Below are 18,561 nucleotides of genomic sequence, written 5' to 3'. Positions count from 1 at the left end.
AGCAGCAGGCAGTGAGTTTGCAGAGCCCCCCCCCCCCCGGCCCCCAGGGCCAAAACAGTCCAGTGGCACCTTTAAGACCAGGTTTTATTCAGGTACAAGCTCTCCCTCCTCTGCACGACAGATCTGCACGTTCCCCCCCCCCCAAATAGCTAGCAATCCAAAACAGTCCAGTGGAGCCTGAGCAGTGAGTGTTGCCTTCTGACACACTTCCGGTGATGTCAGGGGGTGTGGCATAGGCAAAATAAGTTATGCTAATGAATTATGCTAGTGAGTTGTGCTAATGAGCTCCTGCACCTCTTTTTCTACGAAATGACCCCTGGTTAGGAGTGATATTTCTACTTAGGTAAGGCTGGATCTAGCCAGCTTTTTCACTTGTCTTTACTACAGCCTCTGTCCCTCGTGGCTTTTGTCCATGCCAGTCCCATGATCCCCAGCAAAGCCTTCAGGGGGATCCCCCTCCACACTTTTCACCAGTGGAAAACCTGGTTGGAGCCAGTTCTTGGCGCTTTCTCCAATTGCTGAAGCATCTTGTGGACAGTTAAGCCTCGATAAGCTAGGTTGATCTTACTAATGCTCTCCTATGGAGGTCCTGCCTAAGACTACCTCATTACTTCCTGATTGACCCATCAACTCCCAGCTCTCCACTACTGCACAATAGGGGGCTACAGAAGCTCTCTATGTCCTTGCATTTTGAGAACTACAGCTACACAGTAGAGATTTGTGTTTTTAACAGCCCTCCAGCAGACAACCTGGAACTAAAACATGAAGAACCCCAATGTCACAGCTTTCTTTCCAAAAAACATGCGTTTTTGACTGCGGCTCTTGATGGATTCTTTTGCACTTACTGCAAACCCCATCAGGCCTGCGGTTCCCAAGCTAAAAAGGGCTGACCTGCTCCTCAAATTAATATGAATGCTGTTCAACTGGGCTTCCCCTTTGTAGGGGACTGTTTTACAAGGGCTCTGAAAATTGTAATAGCAACACGCAGTGGAGAATAGGTCTATCAATGGCTATTAGCCTTTGGGGGGGGGTGCAGTTTTTTTTCTTGGTATTTTTCGGTTCGAGTCCATTGAACCCGGAAATTTTTTCGGATTCCTGGAAAAAAACAGATCTCAATACCAGTAAAGTATTCAAATCTGGGTGTTTTTTTGGAAATCCCATCCTCCCCCCCCCCCAGGTCCAATAGACCCAAACTGAAAAACATGGGGGGGGGGGGGAGAGAGAGAGAACAGTGGCAAAGCCACTAAAAACAGATGCGAGGTGGCTCAGCTGGGGCTCTGCTGGGCAGCCCGGGTTTGCCAGTAATTCCCAAACATATCTGGGATTTTTGGGGGGATTCCCCCCCCCCAGTTCTCCCAAAAAATCCCAGATACATTTGGGAAGCAATGTACACCAAAACTATGATGAGGTGCTTTTTGGGTATATTTTTGGTTCGGGTAAACCTGAATACACCCCCCTACTGTCCATGGTGCTTAAAAGGAACCTCGCCATTCAGAGGCAGTAAACCGCTGCATACCAGAGCCAGAGGCAGCCCCAAGGGAAGGCCTTGCTTTCTATGCCCTGTTGTTGGCCCTCCAGAGGAACTGGTTGACCACTGTGTGAAACAGGACACTGGACAGGATGCTGGACCAGACGGATCGCTGATCTGATCCAGCAGGGCTCTTTGCATGTTCTTACATTTGCATAACTACGGTTCTCAGGAGAGTGAAAGTTAAAACTATTTATAGCAATTAAGTGGTTTTTTTTGGGAGGGAGGTTGTTTGACATACAGCCCCAGAAAGAAGTCTTTGGTGATTAAGTTTTAGTACAAACTAAGCTGGGAGCTCAGATTCTGAGGAAGTGGGAGAGAAATGAAAACTTCCGGATTGGAGAGGAGGCCGCAGATCAGAGCAACAGGGGGAGGGATCGAGATTTTTGGAGCTTTCTGAGGGAAAGATACACACCCTTTGCTCTAGCAGTGCCCGGCGGATGGATACACGCTGCTCAAGCTCCTTGATTTCTCGTTCGTGCTGTGCCTCGGTATGGATCTTGATCTTGCTCTGATAGGCGTTCAGCAGCTCCAGTTCCTGTTGCAGCTGCATCCTCAGGACCTGGTACTCTGCCTCCTGCGTCTCATCCAACCGCAGCTAGGAGTGGAGAAACGAGAGAGGGTAAGAGCCGAGGGCAGAGCCACAGAGCCGATTCCAGAGGTTCAGCTAATACTGGGAGAGCTCTTCTTTGCAAGGTTTCCTGTTGTTCTGCTGTTGCATCGGAACAGGGCGCTTCTACTCTGGGCTTTGCCCCTGAGCTGTAAAATACATCATACTTGGCATGCTAACACTAGGATGATACTACGTTTTTAAACTATAATAATAAAAAAAGGAACATAGCTTCTGTCTGCTAGGGCTCCCTGGCATTTTAACAGCAGCATGACTGAACAAGAGCAGCTTCCTCCCATCCCGAGGCTGGGGAAGATGCACCTCTTGCATTTCTGGCTGCCATATAAGTTCGAAACCCACTAGGGAAGCAAAACAGGGCCCTTTTTAAGTAGAAAAAACACCAAAGCTTGGATCCTGCAGAGGATTTCCAGAAACAGAAGGGGAGGTTATTGATTCTCCCATCTAGCTTCAAACCTCTAGCCCCCTCCCCACCGATGTTCCCAAAGGACCCATGGCCTACCGAAGCAGCATTCTGTTGTATGTGGGGGGCATTTTTGGCTCTAGTGGCGTGAGGGAGGTGGAGAAGTTACCAATGAATCCAATCCCAAATATTTTTATCCTTCCTTCCTTGGAGTTCATGTCAGCATATACCCCTCCTTCTCCACACCCCCACCATGCTCAGGTCACCCACTGAACTTCTTGACTGAGTGGGGGGGGGGGTTTGAAACTGGGTTTCCCCCAATCCTAGTCCAACACTAGCTGCTATACCGCCTTAAAATATAGAGCAGATGGAGTGTTCGGAAGCGGCCCGCGGGGGGCCAGAGATCGAACCCCATCTCAGCCAGGAACACTACTCTACTCCTACATAAACGGATCTCCACCAGCTTCAGCAAACTGAGAACAACAGGGATCAATCTCATGGGGATGCCGAGAGAGTAAAAAGGAGATGCGAGATAGCAAACACACTGTTAGACGAATTTTAATAGCCGAGGGCACATCAACAATCAAGCTCTCTTGGAAGCGCTGAGAACTGTAGCTGAGGGAGCAGGGCTAAGGGATCGCTAAGAGACTATTCTCAAACCCCATATAGCAAACTAAAGCCCACAGGATTCGTTGGGAGGAAAGAGAAGAAGGAGAAGAGATTGGATTTATACCCCGCCCTTCACTACCCAAAGGTGTCTCAGAGCGGCTTACAAACTCCTTTTCCCTTCCCCTCCCCACAACAGACACCCTGGGAGGTAGGTGGGGCTGAGAGAGCTCTTGACAGAAACTGCTCTTTTTCAAGAACAGCTGTGCCAGAGTTATGGCTTGCCCAAGGTCATCCAGCCAGGTGCAAGTGGAGGAGTGGGGAATCAAACCCGGTTCTCCCAGATGAGAGTCCGCGCACTTCACCACGACACCAAACTGGCTCTCAGCACCATGGAACTGGTCTAACACGACGACCGAACAGAGCGATGTACCAAGGACACCCAGATCCTCTGCCGCGCCCCCTTTGTCAATTAGAAAAAGTTCACCAGGCGCTGCCCATTTGGCCTAAATAATCCTTCTGGGTAGCAACGCACCACTTCTCCCCGGCGGCCCACCCCGTCCACAAGTGGGGTACCTACGGCCTGCGTGGAGAGCATCTCGTTGATGCTGTGGTCATACTGCTCAGCGAGGATGGCCAGCTTGCGGGTCTGCTCGTCCTTCAGGCGCTTCAGGATACCCTTGTGCTCGCTCTTCGGAGTGGTCTCCAAGAGGTGGTTGCGGAGGGCCTTGTACTGCCGCGTCTGGATCTTGCAGGTGTCCTGGAACTGCTTTTTAATTTGCAGTTCCTTGGACTGGAGGGGGACGAGGAAAGACGAGAGGGAGACAAAACACAGGACGAGCCCAAGAGACCAGAGAAGGCGGAGGAGGAGGAGAACGGTGAAGGTAGGAGAGAGCAAGGAAAGGAAGAGGGGGTAGCCAGGAGGAAGAGGGGGGGAGAGGAAGAGAGAGAGAGAGAGAAAAAAGAGAGACAGGAGCACGTGTTAGACAAACGACTCCCACCAGGAAGGGGCTTTGGTGGGGGCCCACTAATGGATGTAACTATTTCCGCTGTACCCGCTTACACCACGGCCGCTTCCCCAACAAGAAGGTTTCTACACGGACTACGAAAACTGCGGTAACTGGAGCTCTGATCAGCAACCAGTTTAGTAGGGGCCCTGTTTTGAAACTGGGAAAGGTCTGAAGGGCGAGCGACATTAACCTTCCCCCACTGACTCACTCCAACACAAATTGGAACGCAGGAGAAGGGCCAACTGAACCCCCATCTCTGCCCCCCAACAGCATGAGCAGCAGTGGTTCTTTAGCACCGCAGCTACATGCTCCCAGTGACCTGGAAGCCAAAGACCAGCAGAGAAGAATGTTTACGGGGAGAACTTGTTTTCTCCTCCTGTTCACACAGGATGGAAAGGGGGGAACAGAAAGGTCTTGGTGATGCGTAATGGAAGGAGTTGCCCTCCCAGGGTGGTTTATGCGAGGGACATGAGAGAACCCCGGATGGCCAGTGCCTCATTACTACACTGAGCCAAAGTGAATTTCATGTCAGACTACAACCGTGCGTTGGTGACATGCCCGTCATCTATTTCCACTGCCCCCTTCCCAATTTGTTTCACTAACATTCCACCGTCCACCCTAATGTACCTCTTTCCCACCAGTTGTCCTTTATGAGAAACCTGATCACGAGGATGTCTTTCCAACCTGCATTTTCATAACCAGCTCATTCTGAGAGATCCATCATTTAAGGGACTTTTCACTGGCCCCCTCCTGATCAAAAAAGAATCCTGGTTTTCCCAAGAAACACACTGGGGATATGAGGTAAGGGAGATATACATGGATGTGCCAAACATGCTTTAAGTATCTGTCATGGGTTCAAAGACAGCCCACCAAAGCAAGTTTCACTTTCTGCTATCGCCTTGTTAGGCTGCGGTTTGCTCTAAAAGGTTTTATCAAGCACAGAGAATTACTCCTGAAGACCTTTCTGTTAGGAAAGGGACAAATAAAGGTAAACGATTAATATATGCACTAGAGGATGGGTGGACAGTTTTCTCTATCACTATTTTTTTTTAGCTTGCCCTCCCTGTATGGAACTCAAGGCAGGAAACTTCGTTCTCTCCTCTTCCATTTAAACAAGGCCCCTGCAAGGTAAGTCAGGCTGAGCGCATGAGTTTTTCTTGCTTGCACGAGCATTTGAACCCAGGCTTCCCTCAGTTCTAGTGTAGCGCTAACCACTACACCACACTAACTCTTGGTTTAGTGCAGAATAGACGGTGATATCTGTCCTCTGACTGAAACCTCAGCTCCGTAGCTGGGCTGTCAGAAGGTCTAAAATTCTGAAGAGCAGGAAGCAAAAAAAATTGTGCCAGATGTCTTTACAAAACAAGGAGAAGGCATCTGAGTTGAGACCACTGCATACAGCAGTCAGGCTTAAAACCATGTTAAGGTGAACCCTTGCAACCTCAGATTCCCTTGCCCTGCCCCAGCAAAGCCTCAAAGTTTTAGGGAGGAGACCTCCCCCCCCCCCCCCCCGAACTACCACAAAACTACCACAAAGCAGCGTATGCAATTTTTCTGTAATTCCAGGAGATGAATGGCTGTTCCTAGGAAATTTGGTGCCAGTGGCAGAAAAACCCAAATCCAAATCCTGTTCCCCCATTAACAGAGGGGAAGAAAAAGGACTCTGGGGAAAAACCTCACAGAAATGAGGAAGATGCTCCATTTCACTTCAGTGTGTCGCCCATGACACCCGGGGTATGTTTAATGCCACCCCAAATCCTACTCCCAGTGGCGGACCTCTTAACCAAGCTGAGCTACTACTCAGAACGTTCTTGTAAAAAAATTACTGCTTGTTCAACACTCTTTGGAATAGGCCTTAACCAATACGAGGCCAGTGCCACCTGCATCCCAAGCTGATTAGTCTCTCACTGGATTTAGGAGTCAGGCTCTGTTAGGGTTGCCAAGTCTGGGTTGGAAAATACCTGGAGACTTTGGGGGTGGAGCCAGGAGAGGGCGTGGTTTGGGGAGGGGAGGGGCCTCAGCATGCTACAATGCCATAGAGTCCACCCTTCAAAGCTGCCATTTTCTCCAGGGGAGCTGATCTCTGTCGGCTGGGGATCAGTGGTAAAAGCAGGAGATCCCCAGGCCCCACCTGGAGGCTGGCAACCCTAGGCTCTGTGTGTGTGGAGTAGGCCCTCAGTGTTGAAAAAAATAAAAGGAAAGGAGGGGGGGGGACACAAGTAAAACTATGCACAGGTTTCCCTAACTCCTGCTTGTATACTCAAAGTGCTCCTATGAGCATTATAGCCTCTGTGAGTGCAGGGAGTTGCCGTGGAGGACTTCTTCAGAAAAGCTCTTTAGAAAGTGAAGTGAGGCTCAAAGCAGGTAGCTAGATCTAAATCCAGCAGCACCTTAGACCAACTAGATTTTCGGGGTAGAAGCTTTCGAGGGTTAAAGTTCCCTCTGTCAGAGACCAAAGGGAGCTTCGACTCTCAAAAGCTGATAAATCCCCAAAATCTTGTTGGTCTCAGGTTCTGCTGGACTTGAATCGAGCTGTTCGACCGCAGAACAACACGACCACCCTCTGAAACTACCTTCACTGAAGGCAGGTGGAGAAGCAAATACATAAAACCTCCCATTTAAGTGCTGACAGGCAGAATCTGAATAGTTTAATCCTGTGAGGTGGGAGGATGAACATGTGGGGGAGTAGTTTTGGGGTCGGGGTGTGAAAACAGACTCATCGCCCAGCTCCTGAAGCTTACAGTGCCCCCCCCCTTAAATTCAAAATGTCAGAAAAGAACCAAATCAAACTCAAAACTCAGAATACAGCAGTGGTGAATTGTGGTGCACAATTTTTTTCCTTTTATTAATTTTTTTTTCCTCTTCAAAATTTCACATGCATCCACAAACACGGAAGGGAGAAATAAATAAACCACAGATAAAACACCTGCCCCCTCAAAATGGGAGAAATAAATTAAAAATATTTAATAGAATTTTTTAAAAAATGCAAGGAGGGTAGGCAAAACCACAACTAAAAAGGGGGAGAGAGGCGAGAAATACAAGTACACTGTTAAATGGACAAAACAGAATCAGTACTGAGAACAAATTTGGCCAAAAAGTCAGAGGAATGCTAAAAAAGTCCATGGATAAACAAAACTGGAAGAAATAAAAGAACACAGGTGAACCAAAAAAGGGAGAAATACAATGATGTGCTAAATGCACAAATGGGTCTAAAATCCAGGAACATAGTAAACATAATGGATGAATAAAGTGGAATTAAAACTAAAGGGATAACCTCAGAAAGGTTAAAAAAATGTGAGAACACTGTTGGACTAATAAAAGCTGTGAAAATGAACAGAAATACAAATGGAAAAGAAAGAAAAAAATCAGCAACCAGATATGTAGAAAATAGTTTCCTTGTGATTTGACTATACAGATCAGAGTCTTCTAAGGTATTTAACAGACAAAGAATTAATAAGAAGGGATGTAACCCACCCCCCCAAACCCCTAGCTATGCCTGTCAATCTCAGAGCACTTAACTGAAATAAGCAGGATTTTATTATCCCAGTTAAGTGTGTTGAGAAATGTTCTTCAAGACTGATCCTCCCAATTTGGGTAAAAAAAAGTAAATTAGCAATTTATTTTTTTTGCCAATTTGTTAGTGCATTAGATATAAATAAGATAGGAAATAAAAGTGAATATTCTAAAAGAAAAACCGTCCAGCCACAAAAAATAGTTATGCAGTCTGTTCTCTTAGTGTTTTGATGCATGCCTGATTGGAAAGAAAATTTGTTTGGTAATACTTTTACTGGCAGGACTGCAATCAGCATAGGAATTGAGGAGTCCTTGGGATTACACAGAATTCTTCAACACGGCTGCTGCTTGCATGAAAAGAGAACGCATCTTAAATCGTGGGCTGCTAAGAAGTAAGCTGTTGCAGCTGCCGTCAGGCTAAGGGGCTCCAGGCCTCAGGCTCAGCTAAAGCAATTCAGTGCCTTCATGCACTTTTTCAAGCTGTAGAAAATGGAGGGAATCTAAAATTTCACTTGTCTAAACACTTCACTTACTTGCAATTCCAATACTTTCCAAGTCTGGCAGATGAAACGTTTCCAGACATGCAGACTATTGGAATTCCAGGCAGAGAGGCAGCATATGGTTTAGGGTTTTTTTAAAAGATAGCTGAACAAATTTATTTTTAATTTTAACTAAAGAGTTTGAATGTGACCATGCTTGCATAGACATTAATCCAATGTAAGGTATCTTATATTTTCTGACACGAACTTTCCTAAAACAGGGGGCGACTGCCTCAAAGGGAAGGAAAATGCCCCAGTTCGCAGCACGTGGTCTTTGAATGTTTCTCATTTTCAACCACATAAAAGAAAATACTGGTTTGCCCACCATGCTTTAAAGCAAGCAACTGCATAGTTAGTGGATTTCTCCCATTTTCAGTCAAATTATAAAAAAAAATATACATCTCAACATTAGCTTCCCTTCCTCCTCCCCACAAAAATGATTTTATATAAAATTTTCAAAAAAAAAGGTCACAAACATACACAAACAGGAAGTAAGCTTGAAATATATACATTCAAGGCAAAACAAAAAAGAAATGAAGTGAAAGGGATATTACAAATAGGGTGGAAAATGATAAATATATATATTTATAAAATGGTGAAATATATATATATATATGTGTATATGGGAACGGCGAAAGAATCACCAAGAACTGATTAACCCCTCAGGAACTGGGAAAAGTCTGAGTTCTTAAAAAACAGGCACCCCTGAGTCTTATAAATTTCTAGGCCGACTGAAACAAGGGGCAGAATTATGTGGAATGGGGTGGTGGTGGAGTAGATTTAAGTGGGATTCAGATGCTGAGCCTTTAAAGACAGATGGCAACGAATGGGCACCCTGATAAAAGTTAATGATTGCGCACTAAGCCCTAACAGCCTCTTCACGTTTGGGGAGGTTTGCTACGTTGGCTGGAACCTAAGATGGACCCCTCCCCCATTCAGTGTAAGGTTATGGTGGAACAGGCAGCCCCTGAAGTTTTCAAAGGGGATTCTGTGCAAACCTGTGGCCTCTCCCCGCTCCCCACATCCAACAACTTGGGGGGTGGGGGTGGCCTCAGGCTTTATAGATAATGGTAGAGTACGTGCATCTTCTCGTGCCCTAGTTTCACCTACATCTCCCAATCTCCTCCCCCCATCAGAACTAGTCATTTAAGTGGGCGGAGACACAGCCAACCCACCCACACCAGCAACTCTGGAGCGCGTCAGGTGATTCTTTCCTCGTTAGGATGATGAACACACAACAACGCCTCACCCTGCCCCCAATCTGTTAAAAAAACAAACCATGGAGCCGGAACGTTCCCTTCCACCCCCCAACAAAAAAAAAAAGCCTCCCCCCACCCAAAGTATTCTCCTGCCCCAGGTGGAGGCCTTGGCATTAAGACATCCATTCACCTTCCCTCCGCGGCTCGTCTCATCTCCCCCTGACACCGCATCTTGCAGGGAAAGTGGCGACTTTGGGAGTAAACACCGATTGGTTCTGCCCAAATTGTGCTTGTGTCACACACACAAAGGGCCAGGGGTTCACCGGAACTGGCCAAGGAGTATTTTCACAGTTTCAGAACAGGGCTTGGCAAGTCGCAGCATGGCTGCCCCTTCTGAGGACATAATGGGGGGGGGGGAGGCTCATCTCCAGGGCTTCCGGGCACGCGGTGCTGCCTGCCCACTCCTCCTCCGACTGATCTGCCTGGCTGACCCCACGGAACGCCCCCTCAGCCTGGCCGCTGGCGCCACCAGGCGGGGGATCCGGCTGGGCCTCTCCTCACGCAGGACGCGCAGTCCCTTGAGGCAGTGGAGGGCAGCGGGTGGCAACTGAGCACAGATCACCTCAGCCAGGAGCCTGTTGAGGCTACAGACGGGCTTGGCCAAGAGGGCGATGGCCTTGCGGTGCCAAGGAAGCGGAGGCAGGCGCTGGCAGGACAGCACGGGGATGCGGCTGCGGAAGCCGCCTTTGTTGGTCTTGGGGAAGAGGCGGAACAGGCCCCGCTCGCTGACCAGCCCCAAGTGCTGAAGGATGCGGAAAGCAGGACGCGGGAGACGCAGGAGGATTAGAAGCCAAAGGCGCCGGGCGCGGCGGGGGAATCCTCTCAGGCTGCGCCTTGCTATTGCCCCCAACAGGTAGAGGGGCAGGAAAAGCCAGGGAGAGGCTAAAAGATAGGAAGCCAGGAGGATGACAGGGACATAGAGACGCCCCCTGCTGGCACTCAGCCCCACCACGCCCACCGCCCCAGCCATCTTGGCCAGAAGTAGGAAGGAGGCTCCGGAGAGGAGGAAGACAGAGTGCAGCAGCGTGTAGGTGACCCCCAGGCCCACCAGTGCTCCTTCGAGGGCCAGAAGAATGTCCTGAAACCCGCCACCCTGGGCCCACAGAGCCGCTAGAAGCAGGAGGAGAGTCGGGGCACAGGGACAGGCAGAGACCAGCAGCGCCAAGGCCACACAGAGGGCGTGAGGCAAAACAGCCGCCACTGGAGGGGGGATGGGGTGGGCTTTGGCGGTGCACAGCTGGCTGTAGGAGTCTTCAGGGGCTGGGCAGCCATCACCAGGGCCTCGCAGGGCACCCTCCTCCAAGACAGGAGACACGGAACTAGGGCGTAAGAGACCTTCGCACCTGAGTGGCTCTAGCGGATCAGCCTCTTGCCCGTCGGGCTCTGGAACACCGAGGCGTCCCCGGGCTGTGGACAGAAACTCAGAACTTCCTCCATACTGGTCCAGCACCCCAAGAAACTTCGGCTTCACTTCTAGATCCACAGCTCCCTCTTCGTAGAGCTCTAGCTGCTTCAGACTTGCTCCAGTGAAACCCAGCACCTGGCCTTCTTGACTACCGAGACCCAGAACTTCACGGTCGCCCCCATCAAGCCCGAGGCACCTTTGCCTCAGCTCCACAACGGCAGCCTCCTGACTATCTGGAAGGACACCTGCCAGGCACTGCCAATCTTGCTCTACATCCCCAGAATGCCTCGATCCCGACACCAAAACCGCCCTGCTCTGCTCATCCAGATCTAGACCCCTCTTCTGCAACCAGTCGGATTCCAGACACTCCGCTTCCAGCTCCAAGTCATCCTCATCAAGTCCGTACTCTGGAGCCTCATGCCTGGGAGGCTCTTCCTTTGGCTCCGGCACCCCAGTTTCAAAGGTACTCTTAAGGAAGAGACCTGGACGTGTAATCCTGGAGCCTACATCATCATCATCACCACCACCCTGGGTGGGCTCCAGAACTTCTCTAGCATGGGTGCATTGACCCAGAGCATCGTGAAATGGGCTGCCTGTCTCCAGAACAGCGGCTTCGGGTCCTCTTGGGTCTAGGTGCCCAGTGTGCAAACATTCAGATTCTGCATCCACCCGGAGTTTTTGATCCCCAGTCTCATAACCGTTTGGAGGTGGCCCACCCAGTTGCTCCTGTACAGGCGCTACACCTCCAGCCTCACATCTGTCCATTTCTATGACCCCCGGGTGCCCCTGTTCTGGCTCCAGAACCCCCACATCCTGCCCTTCAGGGCACCACTGGCAGCAAGGTGGTGTGTAGGTAGCACCTACTTTGAGGCTCTTGGGCTGCTGCCGGACCTCCATGGCATGTTTCTGGCGCAGCTCCTGCTCGCGGCGCTTGTTGTACTCCAGCTGATTGGAGAGCTCCGTTTGGTGCTGCAGGCGGGTGAGCTCAGTGCGGGTGCGCTGGACGGTGTGCAGGTGACGGAATTCCAGCTCTTGGGTGGACTCGTGCTGGCGCAGCAGCATGGCGCATTCCAGATCCTTCTGCGTCTGCTTTTTGTTCAGCTCCTGGAGAAGCAAAGCAGAGAAGCGTCAGAGTGAAGCCATGAAGGTTTCCCTCTCTAGCTTCAAGGAACTAGTTATCCTCTTGGCTTAGCCTACATGCTTCCAATAGATACATTTTTCTTACTGGTCTGAGAACAGCTGTGCTTACTGCAACACTCCTTGTTGTCCCAGTGTCAGGGGCTGCCAGCTCTGCAATTCTGTGCACAAAAATTCCGTGCAAATTGAGAATTCAGCACAGGGTGCAAGATTTGGTATACTGAGAAACCGCTTCCTCCAGAGCAGGCCTCCGTGGGGAGAGTCTGTATACACATTTTCTAAATCCACTAATTTTTTTATTTTTAAATACACAGAGCAAGCTAATTTCAACTACTAAAAAAATGTGAAGCAGTGTTGGAAGCATCTGGACCATGCCCTTCAGTACAGATGACCCTGTGTCACCCCAGGTCGAGGGCCCATCCTCCTCTGAACGCCCTCCTTTCCCCACTCCACAACGGTCATCCAAATGGCGGCTGCCGGTTCCAATTCTTCTAAGGCTATTGAGCCCCCAACACAGAACGACCAAAAAAGGAAGAAGGTGGAATACAATCCTAGCCTGGTCAGTCCCGCCAACCCCCCCCAACCCCCGGGGTGGGTTCTGGCCTTCCAGTCACGTCCTGCCCTCCCTTTGCGCTGCTCTCGGGGTCCCTTTCCCCGCCCCACGCCGCGCTCCGGCCATCAGCGCCCACCTCTCGCAGCAGGTCTTGGTCCAGGTTGTGGCGGGCGAGCAGCATCTTGCGCTTGTACTGGCGGCACTGCAGCTCAAAGTACTGCCGCTGGCGGCGCAGCAGGTTGGCTTCCTCCTCCGCCTGGTAGTGCTGCATGTTCTCCTTCTGCCGCAGCAGCCACTCCTGCTTCTCCCGCTTGGGCGTGCTCTGGTTCTCCTGCAGCTCCTGGGAGAGAGGCGAGAGCGGGAGGTCAGGGGTGCGAGGCCGGCGATCGTGAGGTACGGAGGCGGATCTCCCCGTGCGCATGTGCCTGGGGACTGAGAGCACTCCTACCACGGCTGGAGGAAGGGAGCCACGCAGACGAAGAGTCCTGCTGTGCTTATGCGGTGTTTGCAGCCTTCCTGCCAAGCATGCCCATGCCCCCATTTTGCACTAACAGTTACCTCATTTTAACACATCCTGGCTGCTATTCTGTCCGCATGGAATAAGGAGTTAGCAAGTCACGCAGACCCTCCTTGAAGCCCTTTCCCAAAAAACCTAACTCAGAGAACACGACCGCTTCCTCCCTGGGATATGGCTCTACAGCAGATTTCTGAAGAGGGGGGGGGAATTATAACTTGAAGGGGATTATGGGAACGTTCAGCAGAAGACATTTTTTCGCGGGAGGTTTTCAAGGGGGGGGGGGGGGGGGGGGGAGATGCTGAATATTCTACACTTTGAAGACCGGATGAGTGCTACACTTGCTCCAGAGTGAATCCCTCAAGGCCCCTTTTCACATCACAGCGGCAGTATCGACTGAAAGCAAAGAAGACCAGTGTTACAGACGACCACCCCACTGGAAAAAATATAAGGGCAGGATGCAGGCATGGGGAAAAAGGAAGCCTTTGGTAACGTTCTGTTTCAGTCTTCCCCTGCTCCTCCATGCCCCCCCCCCCGCCCAATCCCTTACATTTGGTCCCAGTTCTGTTCCAAGGAACTCAAGCAGGGTGTTCCTGCCACTCCCTCTCCCCACAACGAGTCAGGCAGAGAGCCCTGAACTGCACAGCCCAGGCTAGCCTGATCTCCTCGAATCTCGGTAGCTAAGCATGGTTCTCCCTGGTTAGTATTTGGATGAGAGACCTCCAGGGAATACCAGGCTTGTGACGCAGCGGCAGGCAACGGCAAACCACCTCTGAATGTCTCTTGCCTTGGAAACCCGACAATGGGTCGCCATGAGTCAGCTGTGTGACTTGATGGGACTTTCCACCACCCTGGCAGAGACAGTGACTGATCCAAGGACACCCAGCAAGCTCCATGGTTCAAGCAAGCCTTCCAAGCCAGGTTTCCCCCACTCCAAACCCAACATGCTAACCATGAACACCACACAGGCTGTACCTCTTTGAGCTGCTCCTTGCGCAGCTTATACTGGCGCTTCTGCGATTCCAGCAAGTTGCCCAGTTCCTTCTTCTGCTGGCCCAAGATGTGCTGCTGGAATTTCTTCTCCTCGGCCAGGGCTGCCTTAGCCTGGAGGAAGAAACGTGGTTCACAAAGGAACAAAAGACGAGATGGAGATTGCCCAGGGCTGCGCATATTCTGCAGCTCCAAACAAGTATAGAAAGTTCCGCATCCAGCAAATAATTTGACAGTGTCAGTGTTAATTTAGCCCAAAAAAGTTTCTAGCCTTATGCGGGTAAAAATAGGCTCACAAGGGCAGTAACTTGGACACAGGAATGAAGGGGGTTGGGTGAATTTCCCAGTGGGGAGGAGTTTCAGTGCCTGGCACCAATCCTTTACTGGGGCCTCCTTTACTGGCACAAATATTTAAAAATATACAAAAATGTCAATTTGCATAGTATTGCAAGTCACAATTGAGTATTTTCCTGGTGCATAGCCTTAAGGAGCATACATAGGTAATTGTCTGCTCTAGAACTGGGGGAGAGGAGGTGGGCAAGGCACGCCCAGAGAATTCCCTTAACCTGGAAGAGATTACTACGGAATCTCTCCCACTCCCTCTGATCGCCTTGGGTGCTCAACGCAACATGAATGCTGGTGGCGTTGGTGGATACTGGGCCATTTGCCCACTTGCTAGGGCCACGGCCAAGCCTGGAAATTCAGGAGGACAACTTGCAGGTCTCTCTGCAGCCACAAACTGTGGTTACATCCAAGCACTGCGGTGCCAGGTCACAGCCGCTCTGCCTAGGCAGAAGGGGGCTTTCAACTGGGGCTTTTAACCTTTTATAGTTGATCACATTATCATTTTATGGACACCACAATCAGTGTTCAGCCTGTTTTGTGCTGGGTTTTGGTAAGCTTTTATGCCAGTTTCTCTGCTGATGTACTGTTTTATGGCTGCAGGATTAGGACTGTTCTATCAATGGCTGGGTTAGCGTTACTTAGGATGAGGGGGTTAAATTTTACTTATTTTATTTGTTATGCTGCACACTACATTCAGCAGCTTCTAGAGAGAGACAACATATAAAATTTCTAAAAACAGCCAGTTGTAGCAGGAGACACAAGAATAATTCAAACCAGAATCAACTTGTAAGAACCAGGGGAGCCAAAGATAAAGACAACAATACTGGGGTGGGTGGGTCAACTTCCTACAATTCTTCACTCCTCTCTCCTGCCAACCAAACATGGGTAAATGCTGCAGATACCTCAACCTGCATGGAGCTCCTCCTCCTCCTCCCTGCCAGAGGCCAGAGGCCAGAGGCTCTCTGTCTCCGGTAGCTCCTCCTTGCAGATCCAACTGATAGACCAGGTAGCAAGGTAATAGGGCCTCAGAAACAGTGCTCATAAGTTTTTAATTAATATTCTCCTTGCCACTGCTAGACTTGCTATTGCTCAGAAATGGAAAGATGAAAACCCCCCTACCTTGATTTCTTGGAAAAACAAGATTTGGGAACATTTTCTATTAGGGAAAGTGGCTTCACAGAATGCTGCACTCACCTCGGGCAGTAGTTTACGTAAATTCCAAGCAATTTGGTTTCCAATGATCGCATACCTATCTGAGGGAGACTTTGTTCCTAATAATTGTCATTACCAGAAACTCTTATTCTTTTGAACGATCTAAAATTGTGTTTGTTTCTCAGTTACTGTATAGATTGTCACTTCTATACTGTTAGACATGAAGTACTATCCACTCATGCAGTTTACAGTTTGTGTTAAATGTTATATTCTCAAAAAATTATAAATAAAGTCTTTAAAAAAAGAAAAGAAACAGTGCTCACGCCAATCTTAGAAGGCTGACATGCTACACATTAGGAATTACAGCTTACACTGACATGGCCCCCTCTACACCCAGGCAAGGCCAGCTCCTCCTGTGCAAACCCCCCTCTTCTCACCTCCTTCTCAAAAATAGCCTGATGCTTCTTGGCCAGTTTCTCAGCCTCGGCAGAGAAGTTGTTGCGGTGGGCCTCCAGCTCCTTGTCGAGGCGCAGCTGGTGCTCATCCAACTCTGCACGCAGCTTGTTCTCCAGCGCCAGCAGCTGCTTTTGGTGCTGACGCCGCATCCGCTTGTAGCCGCTCATCTGATCCCGCAACGCTGAATCCTGCTCGTGCTCCTGGATCTGGCGCGTCACCTGGAAAGGGCCAGGGATTTCCCTACTTTCACTCGTTCTGAGAGACAGCGGGGCTGGACCCAACCAGGTTTTTCAATGAAAAAGGGAGGGAGGGAGGGAGGGGGGTCATGGTTCCATGGCAGAACTTCTGCTTGGCGTGCAGAAGGCTGGTCCCAGGTTCAACCCCCAGCATCTCCAGTAAAACAAGCAAACAAACAAAAAGAGTCATAGGCGATGTCACAGATCTCTGGCTGAGACCCTGGAGAGCCACTGCTGACTCTGATGGACCAATGGGGCTGATTCGGTATAAAGCAGTCCATCTGTGTGTGTTGGGGGGTGTATGTGTTTCCCTTTGAGCATCAAAAATGGCTATGTTGAGGATCATGGGGCCTGCATGGACAAAGGCCATATGGGACAACGGCTGTAATAAGGAGGGGGGACTGGGAGAATGAAAAAGCTGGCAGGATCCAACCCAGTATGTAGATTCCACTGTTCACGTGCCTATCAAGTTTGATGAGTACCCAGTGTGATGAGAGAAATAAACCATAGAAACACACATTTTTATGTTTCATCCTTAATGTTCCGCCCATCAAAATATCAAATCCTGAGACTCAGGGCTACAGACTATTATTCAGAACGCAACAGCTCTCTTTCTAAACCCATTATTATACTGTGGATTCTTATGAAAACTGCAGCAGCAGACACCATCTTAAAAGGCACAGACTTGATACACTTCCCCCTTCAGAACTACTCCTTGCAGATCCAACTGATCTGTGAAACACTTCCTCCTTCAGAACTACTGTTTTATTCAGATGCAAATTTATGTCATCCAGTGAAGAGTAGCAGGGCATGGACTGGGGCAGGCCCTCTAGCCAGAAGGGGAAGGACTGCGAAACTATTTGCATAGCCCTGCCCTGCGGAGTGAGTAGGGGGCACAACCCTTTTCAGGATACCTTCCTCCTCTGATGGAGAAGACAAAGCCTTGGACATCTCTGCCTCACATTCCCCACCTCCACCTCCGGTCTTTGCAACATGAGGGCATCCCTACGAACCATCTTGAAAGATCAGATTCTAAATGACAGAGAACCGTATTAAGTACCTGAGACCAATGTTCCCTCTAAGCTGTAGGGTCTTGTGAGCAAAAATTCTACTTTGTGAGCTACCGGCATTAAAGTTGTGAGCCAGCGATTTGGCTACTGCATCAGTTAGTTTGCTCTGGAGCCCTCCTTCCTGAGCGAAGGCAAAAATGTGTGAGCCGGAGGCTAAAAAACTGTGAGCTAGCTCACATTAACTCACCTTAGAGGGAACACTGCCTAAGACCAATGTTCCCTCTAAGCTGTGGGGTCTTGTGAGCAAAAATTCTACTCTGTGATTAGTTGGCTCTGGAGTCATTCTTCCTGAGCGAAGACAAAAATCTGTTAGCTGGAGGTTGAAAAACTGTGAGCTAGCTCACACTAACTCATCTTAGAGGGAACACTGCCTGAGTCCATGAATATGTCTAACCCTAAATGGGACACTCCAGGCAAACCCCCTCTCCTTCTATGCCTATATCTTTTCCTGCCTTTTCACTCACCCCTGAGTGCTACAGTGCTGCATCCCACTGAATACATATGGTGGACTCTCAGATTCTACCCAGCAAAGAATTTTACTGGCTGCTCTTGAAGAATTGCAGCAATACTCCCTTCATTTAGAAGAGGATTTTGGAGAGAAACCATGAACTACCATGCAGAAGATAGTTCCTCAGCCCTGCACTCCCTGAAGCCTTCAGACCACAGCAAGGCAGGGCTGTGGGCCACAAAGACCGAACCTGGTTCTGTTGAAGCAGGACTCCAACCCCCACTCACCAGGGAAGCTGTACGGATGGTGGCAAAGTGGTCTCTATTGCGGCAGTAGGCACGGCGTCGGGCAGCAGAGGATGAACTCTGCGGCTCCATCTCAGGCTGGTACGGGTCATCATACAGGTTGTCGTGGCCCTGAACGAAACCAGAACAGGAGATAAGCAGCAGCAAACCTTGGTTTCCAGCACCATCTAATGTTAAAACGGGCGAACCAACTAGTTAGCCAAGAGGAATTCCAAGAATGATTTAGGGGTCACACTGAATATCCCAGGCTGAAGATGACTGCAGGACAATGCCACCCAGGCATGTGAGGGACGGGAATGCCGTTAAAGCTCCCTGTGAAATAACTGCGGTCATCTCTAGGCACCACAGCAAGGTGCTGCAGGTGGGCCGGAAAGGACCCAGGGGACAGCAGCAAGGACAATGAAGAGCACAGGTATGTCTGGCCTAGGCAGAGACAAGACTGGGGGGAGACGGAAGAGGGAAAG

General features: G+C 49.8%; 1 protein-coding gene across 3 annotated transcripts in view; it reads right to left on the bottom strand.

Annotated features, from left to right (window-relative positions):
* The window catches only part of TAOK2 (TAO kinase 2), a 42,040-nt gene that overhangs the window by 4,781 nt on the left and 18,698 nt on the right, over positions 1-18,561 (bottom strand). For all 3 annotated transcript variants that reach the window (XM_015419571.1, XM_015419570.1, XM_015419568.1), the window contains 7 exons: positions 18,080-18,208; positions 16,020-16,256; positions 14,071-14,199; positions 12,718-12,921; positions 11,756-11,995; positions 3,746-3,958; positions 1,944-2,126 (listed from right to left, as the gene is read on the bottom strand). In XM_015419571.1, coding sequence (XP_015275057.1) covers positions 1,944-2,126; positions 3,746-3,958; positions 11,756-11,995; positions 12,718-12,921; positions 14,071-14,199; positions 16,020-16,256; positions 18,080-18,208 — 1,335 coding nt within the window. The remainder of the gene's footprint in view (positions 1-1,943; positions 2,127-3,745; positions 3,959-11,755; positions 11,996-12,717; positions 12,922-14,070; positions 14,200-16,019; positions 16,257-18,079; positions 18,209-18,561) is intronic.

Source organism: Gekko japonicus, unplaced genomic scaffold (genome assembly GCF_001447785.1).
Source record: "Gekko japonicus isolate JY-2015 unplaced genomic scaffold, Gekko_japonicus_V1.1 scaffold923, whole genome shotgun sequence".
Lineage (NCBI taxonomy): Eukaryota > Metazoa > Chordata > Lepidosauria > Squamata > Gekkonidae > Gekko > Gekko japonicus.
The sequence above is the reverse complement of the archived record's forward strand: the minus strand, read 5'-3'. Positions and strand labels throughout refer to the sequence as shown.